The sequence below is a fragment of the Lagopus leucura genome, unplaced genomic scaffold (assembly GCF_019238085.1).
Source record: "Lagopus leucura isolate 7727_CA_CO unplaced genomic scaffold, USGS_WTPT01 Super-Scaffold_100017, whole genome shotgun sequence".
NCBI lineage: Eukaryota > Metazoa > Chordata > Aves > Galliformes > Phasianidae > Lagopus > Lagopus leucura.
The window spans coordinates 6,592,231-6,608,720 of NW_024962271.1; the positions used below are offsets into that span (position 1 = coordinate 6,592,231).

The 16,490-nt window shown below is 41.0% G+C and overlaps 1 protein-coding gene and 1 long non-coding RNA gene across 5 annotated transcripts in view; one reads left to right on the forward strand and one right to left on the reverse strand.

The window, feature by feature from the left end:
- LOC122183289 (WT1 interacting protein) overlaps positions 1-10,496 on the forward strand; it is a 72,113-nt gene extending 61,617 nt beyond the window's left edge. For all 3 annotated transcript variants that reach the window (XM_042877159.1, XM_042877160.1, XM_042877161.1), the window contains 5 exons: positions 2,115-2,177; positions 4,569-4,699; positions 5,738-5,789; positions 7,606-7,674; positions 9,387-10,496. In XM_042877159.1, coding sequence (XP_042733093.1) covers positions 2,115-2,177; positions 4,569-4,699; positions 5,738-5,789; positions 7,606-7,674; positions 9,387-9,539 — 468 coding nt within the window. In that variant the 3' untranslated portion in view covers positions 9,540-10,496. The remainder of the gene's footprint in view (positions 1-2,114; positions 2,178-4,568; positions 4,700-5,737; positions 5,790-7,605; positions 7,675-9,386) is intronic.
- LOC122183291 lies at positions 6,699-12,809 on the reverse strand. Of its 2 annotated transcripts, XR_006180201.1 has the most exons (4): positions 12,703-12,809; positions 11,552-11,627; positions 9,346-9,535; positions 6,699-8,264 (listed from the first exon to the last, which is right to left on the reverse strand). It is a non-coding gene; the product is annotated as an uncharacterized LOC122183291 (long non-coding RNA). The 2 variants fall into 2 exon arrangements; XR_006180200.1 differs by having other exon boundaries at positions 6,699-9,535.
- Between the last annotated feature and the right edge of the window lie 3,681 nt (positions 12,810-16,490).

A 16,490-nucleotide genomic window follows, 5' to 3' on the forward strand; every position in this document is an offset into this window, starting at 1 on the left:
GAATTTCACAGCAATTATTTCATAACAAATTCTTCGAATATTTTTGTATATACTTAATGAGCATCTATAACAAATATTTGAGAACGTTCAAAAATACACTTACTTGTCCTGGGTTCATACTGTGTGTATCCTTTTGAACGCATTTATCTAGTTTGAGGCTGGTCTGTACTTGTTATCTTCAGAAAAAAAATACATCTGAGAACTTTACAAACTAAGCCTCATTCTGTCTGCATTTAGAATGAAACTGTATGTATAAACTACTTTGTGTACAAGAAATGTAGCTAGGATGGGCTTTCTCAGCTAGGATCTTGCATGTCGATCCATTAATTATTTCACTGTCTTGTCTCAATCTGCTTTTCACGTCTCCAGATTATGAGGAAGGGTGGCATACCCAAAATTTCTTTTCCCACCTCCAGCTATGGAGTAATGTCAGTAATGACAAAGAGTACAAGTCTGTACAACCAAACCACTCTTCTCATGGGGTTGAATCGCTTGCAAGCTCTGAGGGACCAGTGCTGCTTCCACCAGCCACACTGGGAACCCGTCATCAGGGAGGCTCCTTGGTGTGCTGACAGATGATAATGAAGCCATTCTCCCTTGTCTGCTGTCCGGAGCAAGTAACAGTCTCTGTCTTGTACGCAGGAGGCTTGTGAAGCTTAGTAATTAGTAAGATTAGTAATCAACTGCTTCAAAGGCAGAGGTTGACAATTTTAATTAATATTTTAAGCTCTGCTTCTAAAATTGTAAACTTAGCACAACAGCCACGTCTGAATTCTCAAAGAGAAGAGAACAAACTGCAGAGGTGAAGTTGACTGACAGGTGAGAGACAAAAAATGTAGAGATGATGACATATTGTTTACCTCTAAACAGCACTGCCATCAGATGGAGAAATGGTGCTGCTGTTTTCCCTGCCTGCTACTATTTTCCAGTCCAAAGAGAGGTAAAGCACAAGCAAAGCCTAATCTACCAGCTGTCAGTAAAGCAGGTTTCTGATTTGTCTGAGATCAGTGCTGCGATCAGGAAGAAAGAATAGTGTAGCGGCAAAGGGGCAGTTTCCCAAGCCTGTGAAATATTTTATCACTGATATCAGACTTATTACCATGTTATGAAGTCGTCTTAATAGAGTAATGTAGTTCTGAATGTAGCAAATAACAATTCTCTTGTTAAAAACAAATCAGGGTTTTAATATAATAGGGTAAGTCGTGTAAAGAGTGATTTTGTGTCAGCAAAACCTTTCTTTCTGACAAACAGTGTAATTTATGACAGTCTAGTTAGCACTAAATGACATTAATGTGACCATTAAGCCATTCTCTTCCTGGGAAATAACGTTCTTTCTTAATCAATAGCTGGGTAAATGCTCCTTTGCATTCCTTATCAAACGACAGCCAGATGGTACCGGTAAATTCATTCCAGCAGGATTTTAGAATTAGCTGGGTTTGAATTATTGTTAATCCTCTGCTGTCTGTGCTGCCAGGACCTACCCACCTGTTTCCAGTAACCCTTCAGTTCGCAACCTTAGGAAACAGTCTAGCCAGATGGTTACTGAGATACAGCGCAGCCAAGAAGCATCCCGAGCAGCCAGGCCTTTTCTACCTCAGTTAGAAGAAAAAAGCAAGCATTTTGATACAAAGGCTGCTACTTGAAAGTGGGGAGGTGAACTCAGGTGTTTCGCCCAGACTTGCACATCAGTTTCACTGCACAATTCAGAGCAATATCTTGCAGAAAAAGCCACCTCTGTATGTGTTCCTCAGCACTACAGTCTCTTTTGCACAAGTTTCAAAGTTGAAGATTGCATAAGCTATATTCCTTAGTGTGGAGCTGTGTCAGCTGCCACAGCATCATTGGGTGACTTTTCAGGCCCACCAAAGTGTCTGCAAGACCTTTTTCTTCATAATCACTTTGTTGCATAACAGTAATAATTTTGCCTCCAACCTCTTGATCTGAAATAACATGTAATCCCCTCACGCTAATATAAAGGAAAACATATGGCAGCAGATCTATTGTGTAGTTTGCTGTCATATACAGCACAGGATAGAAAACAGCATGATGTTCATCTATTTCTGCAGCTAAAAGAGTGGCTACTAATAACCCTGTTATTTCTGTTATTTCAACAGTATTCGGGTTTCCAGCAAACAGCAGATAAGTGCTTTGTTTGTGGACACCTCATAATGGAAATGGTAAGAGACCTAAACTGTTTTATATCTTTTCTGATGTATTTTGGATAGTGGTCTGTTAGACAACATGCTTATTCGCTAGTCAGAATATCATTGTGTCTCCACTATTGTAAAGGCAGCGTTTCAAATTGAGGCAGTATTGTAACCTGAAGTATATTCTTGCTTACTTGGTCTGAAGTTGGGCGTCTCTTCTACCTGAGATCATGGGATGCCATTTTTCTTCCACATGCCAGTTAAAAAAAGAAATAACAAAGGGAGAATATAGGCCACAGCTTTGTATGAGCATGGTAAAGGAAAACGGGTTGTGCTCTGTAAGACAAGAGCTCTTTCAGTGGGGTCGAGGTCTGGGCTAGAAAAGAGAGAAACACTAACAATAGTCTTGAGGTTTGTTGCCAGCTCCGTGAGTTGCTTCTTGCTTTATTTACCTTCTGCCACTTGCTCTACATCTGTTAAAATCTGTTATTTGCTACTGTGATTTGCAGGGAGACAGTGGTCAGTTACTTTTATAAGAAAACAAGGAGCTGTGGTTTGAGCCAGATACTGCTGGCATCCTTCTCTAGGTGAAAGCAGGATAAATTTCATCTGTTCTTTCTAAGCAGAATTCCCAAGTAAAATGGCTTGCACACTGAAGAAGTGCAGATCACATGTATGCCAATGTTTTTCTCTTGCTCTAAAGTGTACATGAACGTTTATCAGTGCACATAATAGAAGTAGTGATTGCACTGCAAACACAAAGGTGCAGTAGGAGCTGGAACACAGACTTCACTAATGAGAATTCTGGCACATATCCTGGCACCACTGGTTGGACAAGGATATTGTTCGTTTTAGCCCAAGAGCAAACTTCTAGAGTTGTGTCATGCTGGGAGGGGGAGGGGTATCACAACTTGCATGCTTTGAACTGGCCTTTAATTGCAGGATGCCAGGCAAGAGTCTAATATCTTGTTGGTGGAGCTCAGTGGCCGGAAGCTTGGCAAGTCTGCCATTCTCCCATCAGCAAGTATACTCCAAAAAAAAAGGAACCTGCTTTGGGAGCTCCAGGAATTAAGCAGTCTTATTTGGCTAATTGCTTTGTGTTCCTCCTTAGGAGTGCACAGGCAGCAAACATGTCTGCACAGTCACATTACTGGTGTGCAACAGAGGAACAGTGCTGCAGCCCCACAGGGTTGGGTGCAGCCTGAAGCTTTCAAGGGCTGAAAGTGCAGTTGTTCTGTGCAAAGGGTGGCTGCACAACCACACCGGACTTGTGCTTGTTATGTAGCTGTTTGGATAGCAATGCATGCCTAAACACAAGTTGCATCTGGGTAGGAGCAGTCTTGCAAATCAAAGTGTCTGATACCAGTCACTGAACAGAAAGCTGTGCTCCATGTCTTAGTTCCTGTTGAACTTTACCTGTAGAAACAGCTGCAAGGTCACATCAGCTTTGTCAGTGGAGATTCTCCCTGTACAGTCTATTAGTAGCTGAGTGCTGCTGCTAGCAGAAACTTTTTGAAATTACCTCCCAGAGATAGTGGTTACACCTGAAACGTGTACAATTGGTGCTATAATCTCTTGAGAGTTGCCTGAAGATGGAACCTTGTCTAGTCCTTCCCAGAACCTAGTCCATGAACTCGGTGTGCTATCTTTGATGGCCCTGTGCCACGCCACCTCCACTAAGTGGAAGGGATTTTATAACAGTATTGAGAAAACTGCATAATAAAGGCTTTCTGTGAAGCTTCTAAAATAACGGAATCACAGCATTAGAAGGGACCTCAAGAGATCACTGAGTCCAAAGCCCCTGCTAAAGCAGGTACCCTACAATAGGCCACGCAGGCAGATGTCCAGACAGGTCCCGAATATCTCCATAGGAACAGGCAGTAGGGAAGGTCAGCATGACAGAAGCATGGGCAGTTTTGATTACTCATTGATACAGATCTTAGCAAAAACTGATGGGCCCCTATAACTGAGTAATAACTGGTCAGTAAGTGTGGTGGAACAGGAGTTTTATTATTTTACTGCGTAGGTGTGAGCAATGGCTACTTTAGACTCCTGTCACGGTCTGATGCATTTTGTGAATTAACTCTGTATCCTACTCACTTGTGTTTGACTGCAACAGATTTTCCAAGTAGTCTGTGAAGCTGTTCTTAGTTTCTGTTGGGCAGTATTAGCCATGCAGAGCTAATACTGATGGACTTAATCTGATTTTCACAGATCTCTGTCATTATTGGGAGCCTGATAGAAACCCACAGAAATCAGGAACTTCGTTATTTTAAAAGGCCCCTTGCTGACAGAACTCCAGATTGGTAAATTCATCCCAAAGCATGTGCTTCTGTCATTTTTAAAAGTCAGACACAGCAGTGTATGAGGAAGGATTTCATGTAATTGTGCACCCATTTACTTTGCTCTTTGCCTCTTAAGATCTTACAGGCCCTTGGAAAGTCATACCACCCTGGCTGCTTCCGCTGCGTGGTATGTAATGAGTGTTTGGATGGAGTCCCCTTCACTGTAGATGTGGAGAACAATATTTACTGTGTCAAAGACTACCATACGTAAGTAAACAAATCTATTGTATGCTTAGAAGATTTATACCGGTTAAGTTACTGGTACAGCTGTGAGTCTTGCAGTAGATGAAGAGTTATTCCTATTTGTTTAGCTGTCCCTTAGTGCTCTTCTCACACACTGCATTGTAAAGTTATCCTAAAACTCACTTGGTGGGTCTTGTGGGGAATTCAAGGGCTAAGTGAGGTTGAAAATGAGGTCGTATTAGAGGATGTATTTCTCTGCTGGCTGCTTCTCTACTTCTTTCAGGACTTAATTACTAATTAGATGTGGCTAATTCTGCAAGTGGTGGTAGGTTCTGCGAGTGTCCAGATGCTAGTGGTGCGTGATACTTGGGAATGTAAGTTACATCAAGTTAGATGGGACAGTAGACATAGAATTAGCAGCCAGTGTTAGAATGATCTGACCTTCACCGGATGAAGTTTTACTGTTTAAGTGATTGCTTTTGGACTCTTTTCTACTCTTGCTCAAAGGAAATGTAAATGCTTTCTTTGCTCCAGCCAACTAGTAACTCAGCTCGTGGATCAAGAGAAAATCACTTTAAATTCATTTGTATTGGTCTGACTGTATTGTGGGGATGGAGTGATGTTGGCCCAGTGACTACCATATAATGCAGCTGCAGGTAAAACCAGCTGATGTATTTGGTTTGCACAGATCCTAGCTGAGATCAGTCCTTCTTCCATTTAGCATGCGAGCTGGTGACCGGCCAGGTCAGGAGCTACTTTGCACAATTTGAATAAAGAAAGGTGAGAGAAAGGGCACGTATAGAAAGAGGGGTGGATTGATAATACTTAGAGGTCAAGAAGAGCTAAGCAATAAAGCTGGGGTAGATACATCTTTCTAAGTCTCCTTTTCCCTGAATATTGTAAAAACAAACAAACAAACAAAAAAACCCCAAAACAACATAGAGATATCTTCAAACCCAGGTTTACATTTTACTAAAAGAAGGCATGGTAAGAATAGTTCTCCTGGTTCTACTTTTTGAAGAAACTTCAAATGTAACTTGAAAATGTCTTCTTGCTCCCTAGGGTTTTTGCACCAAAATGCGCTTCCTGTAACCAGCCGATTCTACCAGCACAGGTACATGTTAATGTGCACAGACTCGTTACAACAAACAGCTGTTGGCATAAGAACACTTTCCAAGAACTTTTCCTCCTTCTTCCACAACGTATGTCAGATATTAAATTAAACGCAGTTCAGCAGTAATGTCACTCCCAAACATTCCCAGAGGTTGTAATAGTCATAGTGCTTATGTAGCATATTACTTTGTATCATTAGGGTGCTTTCCAGGTCTTAATTGGGCTGTTATAAATCTCGTTTAATTGAAAGCCCTAACTGGGGCTCCAAGAACAATCCAAGAAGTAAAGCTCTGTTTATTTTTAGAATTTCCCATTAGCTCAAGTAGCAATTTTCCTTGTCCGCTATGTTTGCTTTTCTGATGTGCATCTGTTAGGATGCCCAAGCTTGAAAAGACAGCTGAGGGGTTACCCTGACCCTCAGAAGCCACACAGCCTGTTGTCGTGGAAGGTCACTATAATGAAGTGGTTAAAGGGTGGAAAAGGAGGTAGAAAAGTTGCCTAAAAGGAAAGCCAGATGAATGACTGCTGCTTGCAACCTCAGACCATTGTGATGGTATTGTTAGCACAGTAAGACTCTGGAAAAGATGATCCCTTTCTGCCTGCCCACAATGATGTTCCATTAAACTCCAGCAGCTGCAGGACCCTCTGAGTTCCCACTGCTCATGTCACTGGCCAGCCTGATCACAAGGAAGGCCCTTCGCGCCTTGTTTCTCCTCTCATCAGGCACATGTAGCCAGAGCGTGCCTCCTGTAAGCTGCTGTGCCCTAGTAAAGTCTGTGGCCGGAGCCTCTCAGTGTGCCCACCTTTACCATGCCACATTATCCTACGTTTGTGCTAAATTAAAAACCTTAGGAAAGCTGGGCCAGAATCTCGTGCCCTGCTGATGGTGGTATAAGGAGTGAAGTTTCCATAGAGCTTTTCTAGTTTCTTGCCTTACAAAATGATTAAAAAATTAATAATTATTAAAAGAAGGTAAAAATGCAGTCCTACTGCTGACTCATCTGATGGTTAGCAGGATAGACTCCATGTTCTTTCCCACGGAGGTTTCATAGGTTAGTTCACATCCAGCAGTGCAGGTGCTAACCTGCCTGTGGCTTCTCTCAGACATAGTCTACGTCATATCTGATGCTCTAACCACGCCTGGAACTGCAAACAGTGTGGGTCAGCAAATTTAATGAGCTCTGTCTTCAGAGGCATGGAAGTGGCTCAGGGAAAGGTTCCTGTAACCTGTGAGGTTACAGGAAGGGTATGGGCAGCTTGGCAGAGCCTGGGGCTCTGCCAGGTATTACACAGCTCTACTGCATCCATCATCGCACTGGGGCTTTGGCCTGTGTGCATAATTACATGCTAGACAGCTATGTAAAGGACCGTAGGGCACATACACTGCCACGTGCACATGCAGAGTAGCTGTGCACCAGCTAGTTTGAGGGGAATGAGTCTGCTAGGAATAGTGACCTAGTCATTATCTCATAGTGTTTGGCTTATAGTTTGTTCAACTTCTGGGTGCCCTTGGAAAATGATTTTATTTCAAGAGAAAAACTCTCTTTTGAACATGAAATTTTAGCTATGCCTCCCAAATTACCTTTACAGCCTATTTCAGACATCCACAGGACTGCTTAACAGGAAAACTGGTACTGCAGTGCAGTGCATGGAGGGAAAGACCCTCAGCAGTTACAGAGTTCTGTTCTACAAAAGGAGAAGGGATATCTTACACAGAAGCACCTTTCCAAAGCTGTATGTTGGGCAACATACTGAAAGAAGATTGAGAAAACACCACTTAAAAGCCCACTCTTACCTTTTCTGTGCTTCTCCAACAGGGATCTGAAGAAACCATCAGAGTAGTGTCAATGGACAAAGATTACCATGTGGAATGTTATCACTGTGAGGTGAGTGTCACAGAGGAGCTGGGCTGAGGCACTGGACAAGGATTGCTTATACCAAACATTCTCCTCTCAGTAGATGCATGGTTTGCAACCCAGGGTGCGTTTGCTGACTCCTGCATGCCTGGGCAGGTAGGGCTTTGCACGGTGGCTTCTGAAAGGAGCTGGAGGAATGAGTGCTAGCTGCTATTTCCAGTAGTACCAAATAAGGTTCCTTTTTTTTTTTTTTTCCAGTATATTAATTTAAAAGGCTGAGTTTCATTGTGGTGGAATTTTCTCTGTACTTGTAGATGGGGAGAGAACATAGAGGAAGCTCTGGGTCTCTTTTTCCTGATCTTTTTGGATACAGTTTGTGTGGCTGTGATATGAGGAGGTTTGAATTTGCTTATGCAGGGAAAGACCTTCATCCTGTGCTGGAAAGTTCTTCCAGGGGATTTGTGTGTTTCCATGCTGGATGAACACTTGTTTACTACATAAGAGAGGACAGTATCGATGACAGTATTTTTGTGCAGAACATTCAAACATTTATTGGAGCAGATCAAGATCTGGGACTGGTGCTTTTGCTTCACAGCGAGGAGAGCTCAGTTGAGTGTTATCTGTGCAGCCCAGGAATACAAGGAAGGAGACAAACTCTTTAATTTGAGATCAACCTTTCGTGCAATCCAGCTCAAAAATGGTTTTATGGAGAGGTTTCCAATTGAGGGAGAAGGATAGCAAAATTTGGGGCATCCTGAAATGTATGTTTCAGGACCTACATCTGAGCCTATGCGCCTAGCCAGCTCCTTCCAACAGAGGTAGCTGATACTCAAGATAAATTGGCATAGGACATTTCAGCATGTGGAGAGCTGTATTTCCCTCCCTTCTTCCCTCAACTATTGCTTTGTGCGGGCTTCACTTAAGATGACAGCTCCCTCCCCTTCTTTCTCAGCCTATTGACATTATATTAGAATGTCCCAATGGGGGTTTGTTTTCTGTTCTGTTTCATTATTCATTTCCCCATTCTCTTTTCAGTTTGAGGCAAATTAAGCTGCTTCCACATCTGCTGAGAACGGCAGAGAACATTTATGTACAGTAATCAGAGGTTAGCCATGTGTTGGCAGGGGTAGGTTACTGCCTAATAGCTTCAAATTAGGCTCTCAAACTGTACACACTGGGTCACTGCTGTCTCCAGCTATGCTAGTTCAGTCAGTACCAGTATTCTGAGGTATGCACACAGACACTTTGCAAATGTCCAGTTTGTAAGAAATGTCATTTAAGTTGTCATCCACCATTTGTTCATCATGCAAAGTCAGTAGTCAAGCTTGGAAACTTTTCTACTTTCCTGTGTCATCTTTTCCTGGTGTGACAGCTTAACAGCTGTAGCGAAACCTCAATAGATTCTCAATCTGAAACTGAAATCCACTGAAGAAATGGACTTTCTTATTACAGAAAAAGGAATACGGTTTTAGAGAGTTTTTGTTTGATTTGCATCGACATTGAAAAGATGGAGAGAGGAAAAAGAATTGGGCTAGAATTGGGCTAGAATTACTATAGCTAGTCCTAGTAGATTTTAGTGATGTCATTTTGTTTAATGCAGGATAGACAGGACCCGTCTACCATAAACTCTTGATGTTGCTGTCTTTTGTGGTGCGAGAGGGAGCTTGCAGGGTTAATCAGTGTTGATATAAGATGACCTACCTGAGTCTCTCATAAAACTGGGATGTATATTTTCCTTCTAGGATTGTGGCTTGCAGCTCAATGATGAGGAAGGCCATCGTTGTTACCCATTAGAGGGCCACTTGCTCTGTCACAGCTGTCATATCAGGCGCCTCAATATTAAGTTGCCATCGCATCCCCCGCCAAGCTATCCAATGCACGTCACGGAACTCTGAAAGACATTTCCATTGCCAGTAAGCCGTTTAAAAGAGAAGACAAATTTAAAAGTGACTTTCCTGTTCCTTTAAAGATATTCCAGTAATAACCTTCTAAACCATCTATTTATTTTTTAAATCAGAGGGAAGGGCTTCTTTCTAATCTTGTATATATGCATTCTTTTATTTAGACGTTTTCACTGAGGCACCGTCTACTTGAACAAATAACGCGCCATCAAGTCATAACTGTAAGTGGCAGCATTTTTAAAAACAGTGGTACAAAGGGCTGTTCTGCACTCCTTGCTCACGTTTCTTCAGTGGAGGTTTTGGCCAAGTAAGGAGTACAGAATAAATTTCCAAAATTTAGCACCTTTATCACATTGCAGCAGGCATGGTAAGATAAATGCCAGCATTTTCACTAGTTTCCTTGAAATCTGGTCTTAGAGAATACAAGTCTCACATTTTAAAAACCGTACGTTCCCAGAATTAGTGAATGGGAAGCAAACGAGTGTCTTCAGCAATGACAGCTTTCGGCATGGCTTAGATAATGGCATTCTGTGAAGACATATCAGGACAACTTTTCAACCTACGTGTTCCACAGTGATCTAAGGACTAACTTTGTTAAAGAAGAATGTCAAGGGTCTCATAAAAAACACGTTACAGAAGAATATATCCAAAAGAACAGTGCATGCAGGGTTGTAAAATTGAAGGAAGGTACTGAGCTCTGTAATTGCTTGTTATGTACAAGTGTAGCCGTAGCTTCAAAACGCATTCACATGACATTGATGATTTGGCACTTAGTAAGCAATTCATCTTTAAATTTTTTTGTTTGTTTAATAGAGTTAGCAGCCCCTTTCTATGCAAAGGTAAACCTTACACTACCTGTTTTATGCAGGCTACTATTTGTTCATTTGTTACCAACTGCTTTAAGATTGTATGTTGAGACATTATTAAAATGGAGGGGCTGCGGTTTTTGTATTATCTTTTCAGCTTTGTGTTCTTTTCTAGATGTACTTTTCAACAGATTATGATGGTTATCTTCAATGGAAAAACACAACACAGTTTAGCAGAAATAATAACTTAGAGTCAGACAATTGAAACACTGACGTTTTATAACAAGTATTAGATGTACATAGAATGTACACTTTCATGTTTTGCATAAGCTGTTACAGTAACCTCAGAGCTCTGGGGAAATGTATGTCTTCCATATAGGAAGTTCGATGAATCTTTTTTTATGGTTTTTCTACCATGTGTTGATGATTTACATGCAAATCACACATCTGTATGTTTAAAAAATTCCTTGCATTCTCATGAGAATTTATCCAGCCTTCCTGAATTTATATTTTAAATAAATCCATCATTGCTGTCTTTGTATCCAAAATTACAATAAAATAAAGCTCTTCTGCTCCAGAGGAAGTGGAAATACCAGACCAGATTCTCGGCATGTGTAAATTGGGACACTTCAGTGCGAGTTCTCAGCATGTCAAGAATCTGACTGGCCCGTTCAGAAGTGATCACGTTAAATTCAGCATGCAGACTGATGAAACGACTTATTTGGTAACACCACTGCAGTTTAGTTTCTTATGCTCCACTGATTTTTTGAAAGCCATTTGTGGTGCTCTTGAAAAAAGTACAAAGGGCATCCAATGGACCCTAATTCCAAAGTGGAATAATTAACTCCCTTAACAGAATTTTTTGACAGTCTGGAATTTCCTTGGGGAGGTGGGGAAGAGCAGGGAGGCAGGAAAGATTCTTGTGCACTATTTTTTTTTTTTCTGTTAGTAAGGAACAAAAGCTATGTTTTCTGAACTTCTACCAAACTTCCTCTGGCCTAGATGAACCTGTTCTACTGAATGCTCTTTGGCAAGTCAGATACTCCTTTAAAAAGTAATTTTCTAATTAATATACAAGTTAGTGTGAGAGCCGTGTTTTGTAGGAATTACTGTATAACTAGTGTCCTGTTTCAGCAGTGTGAGCTAGGAATCCTCCTTTGCAGAAGGGTAGACACTGGCTGCATGCACGCATGCCTTTACCTCTGTGCCCATAGTCACCAAACCAGCCTCAAGAGGGAAGCAGAAGTACAGGTGCCTCTTGCCCAAACAGCAAATTCTGGAAAAAGAAACAATTGTCTTCAGTTGGGTTATATAACTAGGTGAATTCCATTAAGGTTACTACAAACACTAGGAAATGAAGATAGAGCTTCAGGATAAACTTTTAGCCTGAGCTGCAACGTAATACTTTTCCATTTAAGGAAGCTGCTTTGGCCCACATCTATCTTTGAGGTATTTCTAATTGCTTGTCTTTACAATTACATACTAAAGAATTCAAATTAAGAAAACAATCATTCAAATACACAGAGAATGTTTGAGTCTGTTCCTGTGAGCGAGTCATTCCATAGCAGTACATGCTGTACACTGATGCAAAAACCTTAAAAACCACTGTGGCCAGAGGTGGAGGTGACTCTGGCATTTAGCTGGGCTTCCACCAGCACCTTCCTCAGCACTTCCACCTCCAGTCAACAGCAAGGTTAAGTTTCCAGCTCAGCATTACTTTTCAAGGGTCAGCGTGATCTAACATGTACATGTATTTACCTTTTCCTCTTTTTTTTTTTTTTAAATGATCATACTTTAGATCAGAATAATATTTAATTTCACATGTCAATTTGTCCTGCTTGTAGTTCTGCTCAGTTCCAATGTGTTAAGTATCCTCACAGTGCTATGTTGAAAGTTACAGTTTCAGTATAGAATAGGAAATCTGTTTAAAACCAGAAAGCAGCAGTTGTTCCAGTATTTCCTACAGACAGGTGCATTTTGGTTTTGGATAATAAAGTTTGCTTTTCCAGCATTTAATATAAAAACTGGCAGTTGGGTGAGATTTGCCAGCTTTTAGTCAAAGAACAGAGGAAAAAAAAATAAATAAAAGCTAATCTGAAATAGCGATGCGTGCTGTAGTGCTAGCAACAGCTTCTGCACATTTTACCTCCTGTCTGGGGAACTATGTAAGTGAGAAAACTTCATTTAGTTATATTCCTAAGGAGTACATTCTTAAATCAGTTCAACACAGATGTAAACTTTCTGGAGCTCGTTTTATGACGTGGCTGTTCATCAGCGGCCTTTTATGTTCTGTACTGTCAGAATACGTCCATAAAGTTAAAACAACACCAACTATCAGGAACGCACCTTACCTCTTCGCTGAGGTAGTCTCACCAAGTCCCTGCAGCACAGAGCTGTTCTCGGTGATTCAGAGTCCCTCATGCGCTGGAGGAAGCGTTCCAAAGAAAGGACCAAAATAAAAACTGAAAAACAAAACAAAAGAATGCACTCAGATAATTGAGCTTTCAGAAGGAGTTTGTTTGGGTTTCTCTCTGTTTCTTTTCACTTGTGTGCACGTGTGTGTGTGTATGTATATTTTGTAAGGTGGAGCTTCAAAAGGAAAACATGGTAGAGGAGCTCTTTAAGACCAGAAATTCCAGAGTAGTTAAGTAAACCAAAGCTCTAAAGGAGACAAAAGCTGCTTTCTTGCGTTTCAAGGAAAGTTTAAAAGTTTGTCATTCATCCTGTAACTAATGCCGTAACTAGAGTGTATAATTTGACTTAAATTAAGTTTTCATTTGAGAAATATTTTCATTTTCTTTAAAAGAATATAGTTTTCTTCCAAGAACTTGGACCAACATTGATTTTTATTTTGTAGGAAATATATAAATTCCCTGTTTGTATATCATGTAACTAGTTTACATGCTGAAAATATACATTAGTTTAACTATTTTTGTATATATCCTTGTAAAACTTTTGAATGTGCTTCTGTCTTTTAGTTTTTAGAATTACTTGTGGTTTTGTGTTTCAGTGTTTGATTCCCTTGATTGTTGAAGAAAAATAATTGGGAAATGTAGATTTATTTATCTAAAGAAGAAGCTACTTGCTATCACCCTAAGTTATTTAATATTAAAGTCAGACGTTTCATTTAACCTTAGATGCTATAATCTGCTTTTTTTCAATAAAGACATTTTCTAGTTATCTTTGATTTTGCAGTTCATTGCATAAGTGATGTATGTTTCTTAATCTAGGTGGGCTCTAACACCATTTTCAAGAGACCTTTGTACTGCCTAAAGAAATGCCTAACTGATGTTAATTTATAGCAGCTGCATGCATGAAGGATTTTGGTCCTCCAGTGCAAGTGTTACTAATTAAGGTCTAAAACATGCCCACAGCTAATATTTTGCAGCTGCACTTAGAAAAGAATTTAGCCACTCTGGCAATTTTTAATTAAGCTTTAACCAGTCTGGAAAGCTCACATGCAGGCCAGTCAGTATGAAGGAACACTTCCGTTTCAAGACTTTCATGAGATCTCAGAGCATTCCAGAAGAGCAGCACAATCCTGGGCAATGAACTTGTGTAGGTCTTAAGTGCTAAGACCCTGGTTTGGGGAAGTTTCTCAATTTTTTGCCAAGCCATAGCAACAAAGAATCCCCGCCAAAGCTCTGATAGGATCAGAAAGATGCTCTTTTTTTTTGCATATATGTACGCATTTTACCTTTCTGAAGGTCTGCCTCCAGCTTCACAGCACAGATGGACATGTTTACCACTCACAGCAGTCCTGCAAGAGCAGCTACATCTGTCAGGCAAAAGATCTGTCAGCACTGGTATCTCCTTGTCAACTTTGGCCAAGAGTGGATGCCTGGGGAAGAGTTGAAGAATAAAGTTTTTTCCCTAGTTTCTGTATACTTACATTCCCTGAGTTTCTTTTAAATTTACCTTGTCACGGTCCCATCCCTATGGATGCTCTTTCCCCCAGTGACTTGCATCGAGTGTTCACAAGTGTGATGCCACTCTGTCCATCAGGGAGGCCTGCTGCAGCTCAGCCACGTTGGCTTTGCCAAGTACAAATGACTTCAAATTCAGAAATGAAACTTATTGGTGGGTTTCATACAACAGCTATTTTGGTAATTTTTTCTCCCACATAGTCAGAACGGAAAGAGTTACAAACAATTGTTTTAGAGACACAGTCTACACTTCTGTGCTTTGAAACAGATGTACTGCAGGTCTATAAGGACTTAGAAAATATATGCCACATTCTCACAATTCTTAAAAAACCATTCAAAGTGAGCAATTCACGCCCTCTTTGAAGACATAAAAAATATAAGACTGTCTAACTCGTAAAGCATTTTAACAGCACATCACCACGAGTGACACAAATGTAGTCAATAAAATCTGGGACATACTCATAATGCAGCAAGTATTTATGCCAACCCCTAACTAGCCTGGTTGAAAAGAACAGAACACTTAAAAAATAGTTACTGCCCCTTGTGGGCCTCCTTGCAGGAAACGCATGCTGGAAAATGAATATATATTCACTGCAGAGAGAGCATGAGTCAGGACCTGGTTCCCAGAGGGGAGCACCACAGAACTCTGCAGTTCCCTGGCATCTAAGCCACAGGGCAGCGTACCACTGGAAACTGCTACATGATGCATGGCTGCTAATCTGCTACATGCAGAATATTCGAGAGTGCTTTGCTAGCCCTGCTTTTCACCTTATCAACCATTCCCAGGTCTGCAACCTTTAATTTGCAGCTGGAGAGGTAAACAAGGATTTGCCAGGTCTCCCAGGACTGATCCAAGGACACTGGCTACTGATGGGAAACACAAGGACTGTGTGACCTAGACTGATGTCTGCCTTCAGCTCACGTCACTGTTACTCAACTTTTAGTCATCCTAATTCATAGGCTGAGGAATAAGTGAGGACTTGAAATAAGTGAGGTTAGACAAGACATCAGGAAGTCATCTGATGTGACACTTGCACTCCTCCCAGAAGGCCCAAAAGAAAGACTAACCTTATATGTGTGTAATACCTTAAATATTCCCTTGGGTGTGTAATTGAGGAAGCTGGATTTGCAGGCTTGTTCCTACCTCTACTGCATTTTCTGATCAGCCCAGTCTGACAGGTATTAGAGTCAGCTGCTCAGCATTCACATTTGGCGTTACAGGTTTCTTTTCAAAACCCCAGCTGGCTGGATCACTGCTGCCCATACTTTTAACTTCACACCAGCTAAGAGGAGCAAAAGGATGGCAGAAGTTAGCAAATGAAGAATGACAGTGAATCAGGGCTCTGCTGAGGGTGATAAAAACCAGCTTTGGATCTAAGAAGCACTTCAGTTTGCACATATTTTAGACTAGTATGGCTTCTTTCAAAAGCAGTATTCCTGAAGGTGGTGAGTTTTTGTTGTTTTTTTCCTAAAACGTTCAAATTTCAATCACTGGTTTATTTACATTAAACTTTGGAACATGGCTACAGACACCTCTGCTTGTGAAATTCATTTAAAAGCAAAAGACAGGATTCTGCAATTACAGCCCTTCTCCCACCTGAAGGTTTGGACCTCATCACTCTGAACACAGGAGCAATCTGCAGACTTCTTCCTACTTGTTGCCCACCCAACTTGCAGCTTTCAAAGGTACAGAATTGGGCTTAACTTGCCAGACTGTGATCCTGCTTGGTGCTACCAACTCCTGCCTGGAATCACATATAGGTAAGAAACTTTGAAGGAGGAAATAATATTAAGCAAGGATCTGGAAAAAGTCAGCAAGAGCTGCTGGATGTTGAGCAGGACACATCATCATTAGTTTTTTCTACACGTCTAAGCTAGATACAGAAGTGTCACCCATTAAGCAGTGACTTCCTGCTTCCTGGAAGAATTTGCAGGCTGTCCCTCAGTGACCACCTCTGGGATCATCATCCCCACAGAACTGAATTACATATTTGTAAAGCTATGAAGTTAACCGCGGTTTTTTGGCAAAATTCCAGAAGAGTACAATTGTTTTCCTCCTGCTGACCATTCATACGAGATTCTAACGTTCTGTTAGTGCATAGTTCTCGCCTTCACTTAACACTGAGATAGCAAAAATAAGTTCTCAATTGCCATATTGTTTGTTAAGAGCACGTACAAACCAGCATGTTCTGCTGTATCTGCATTTTCCCTGT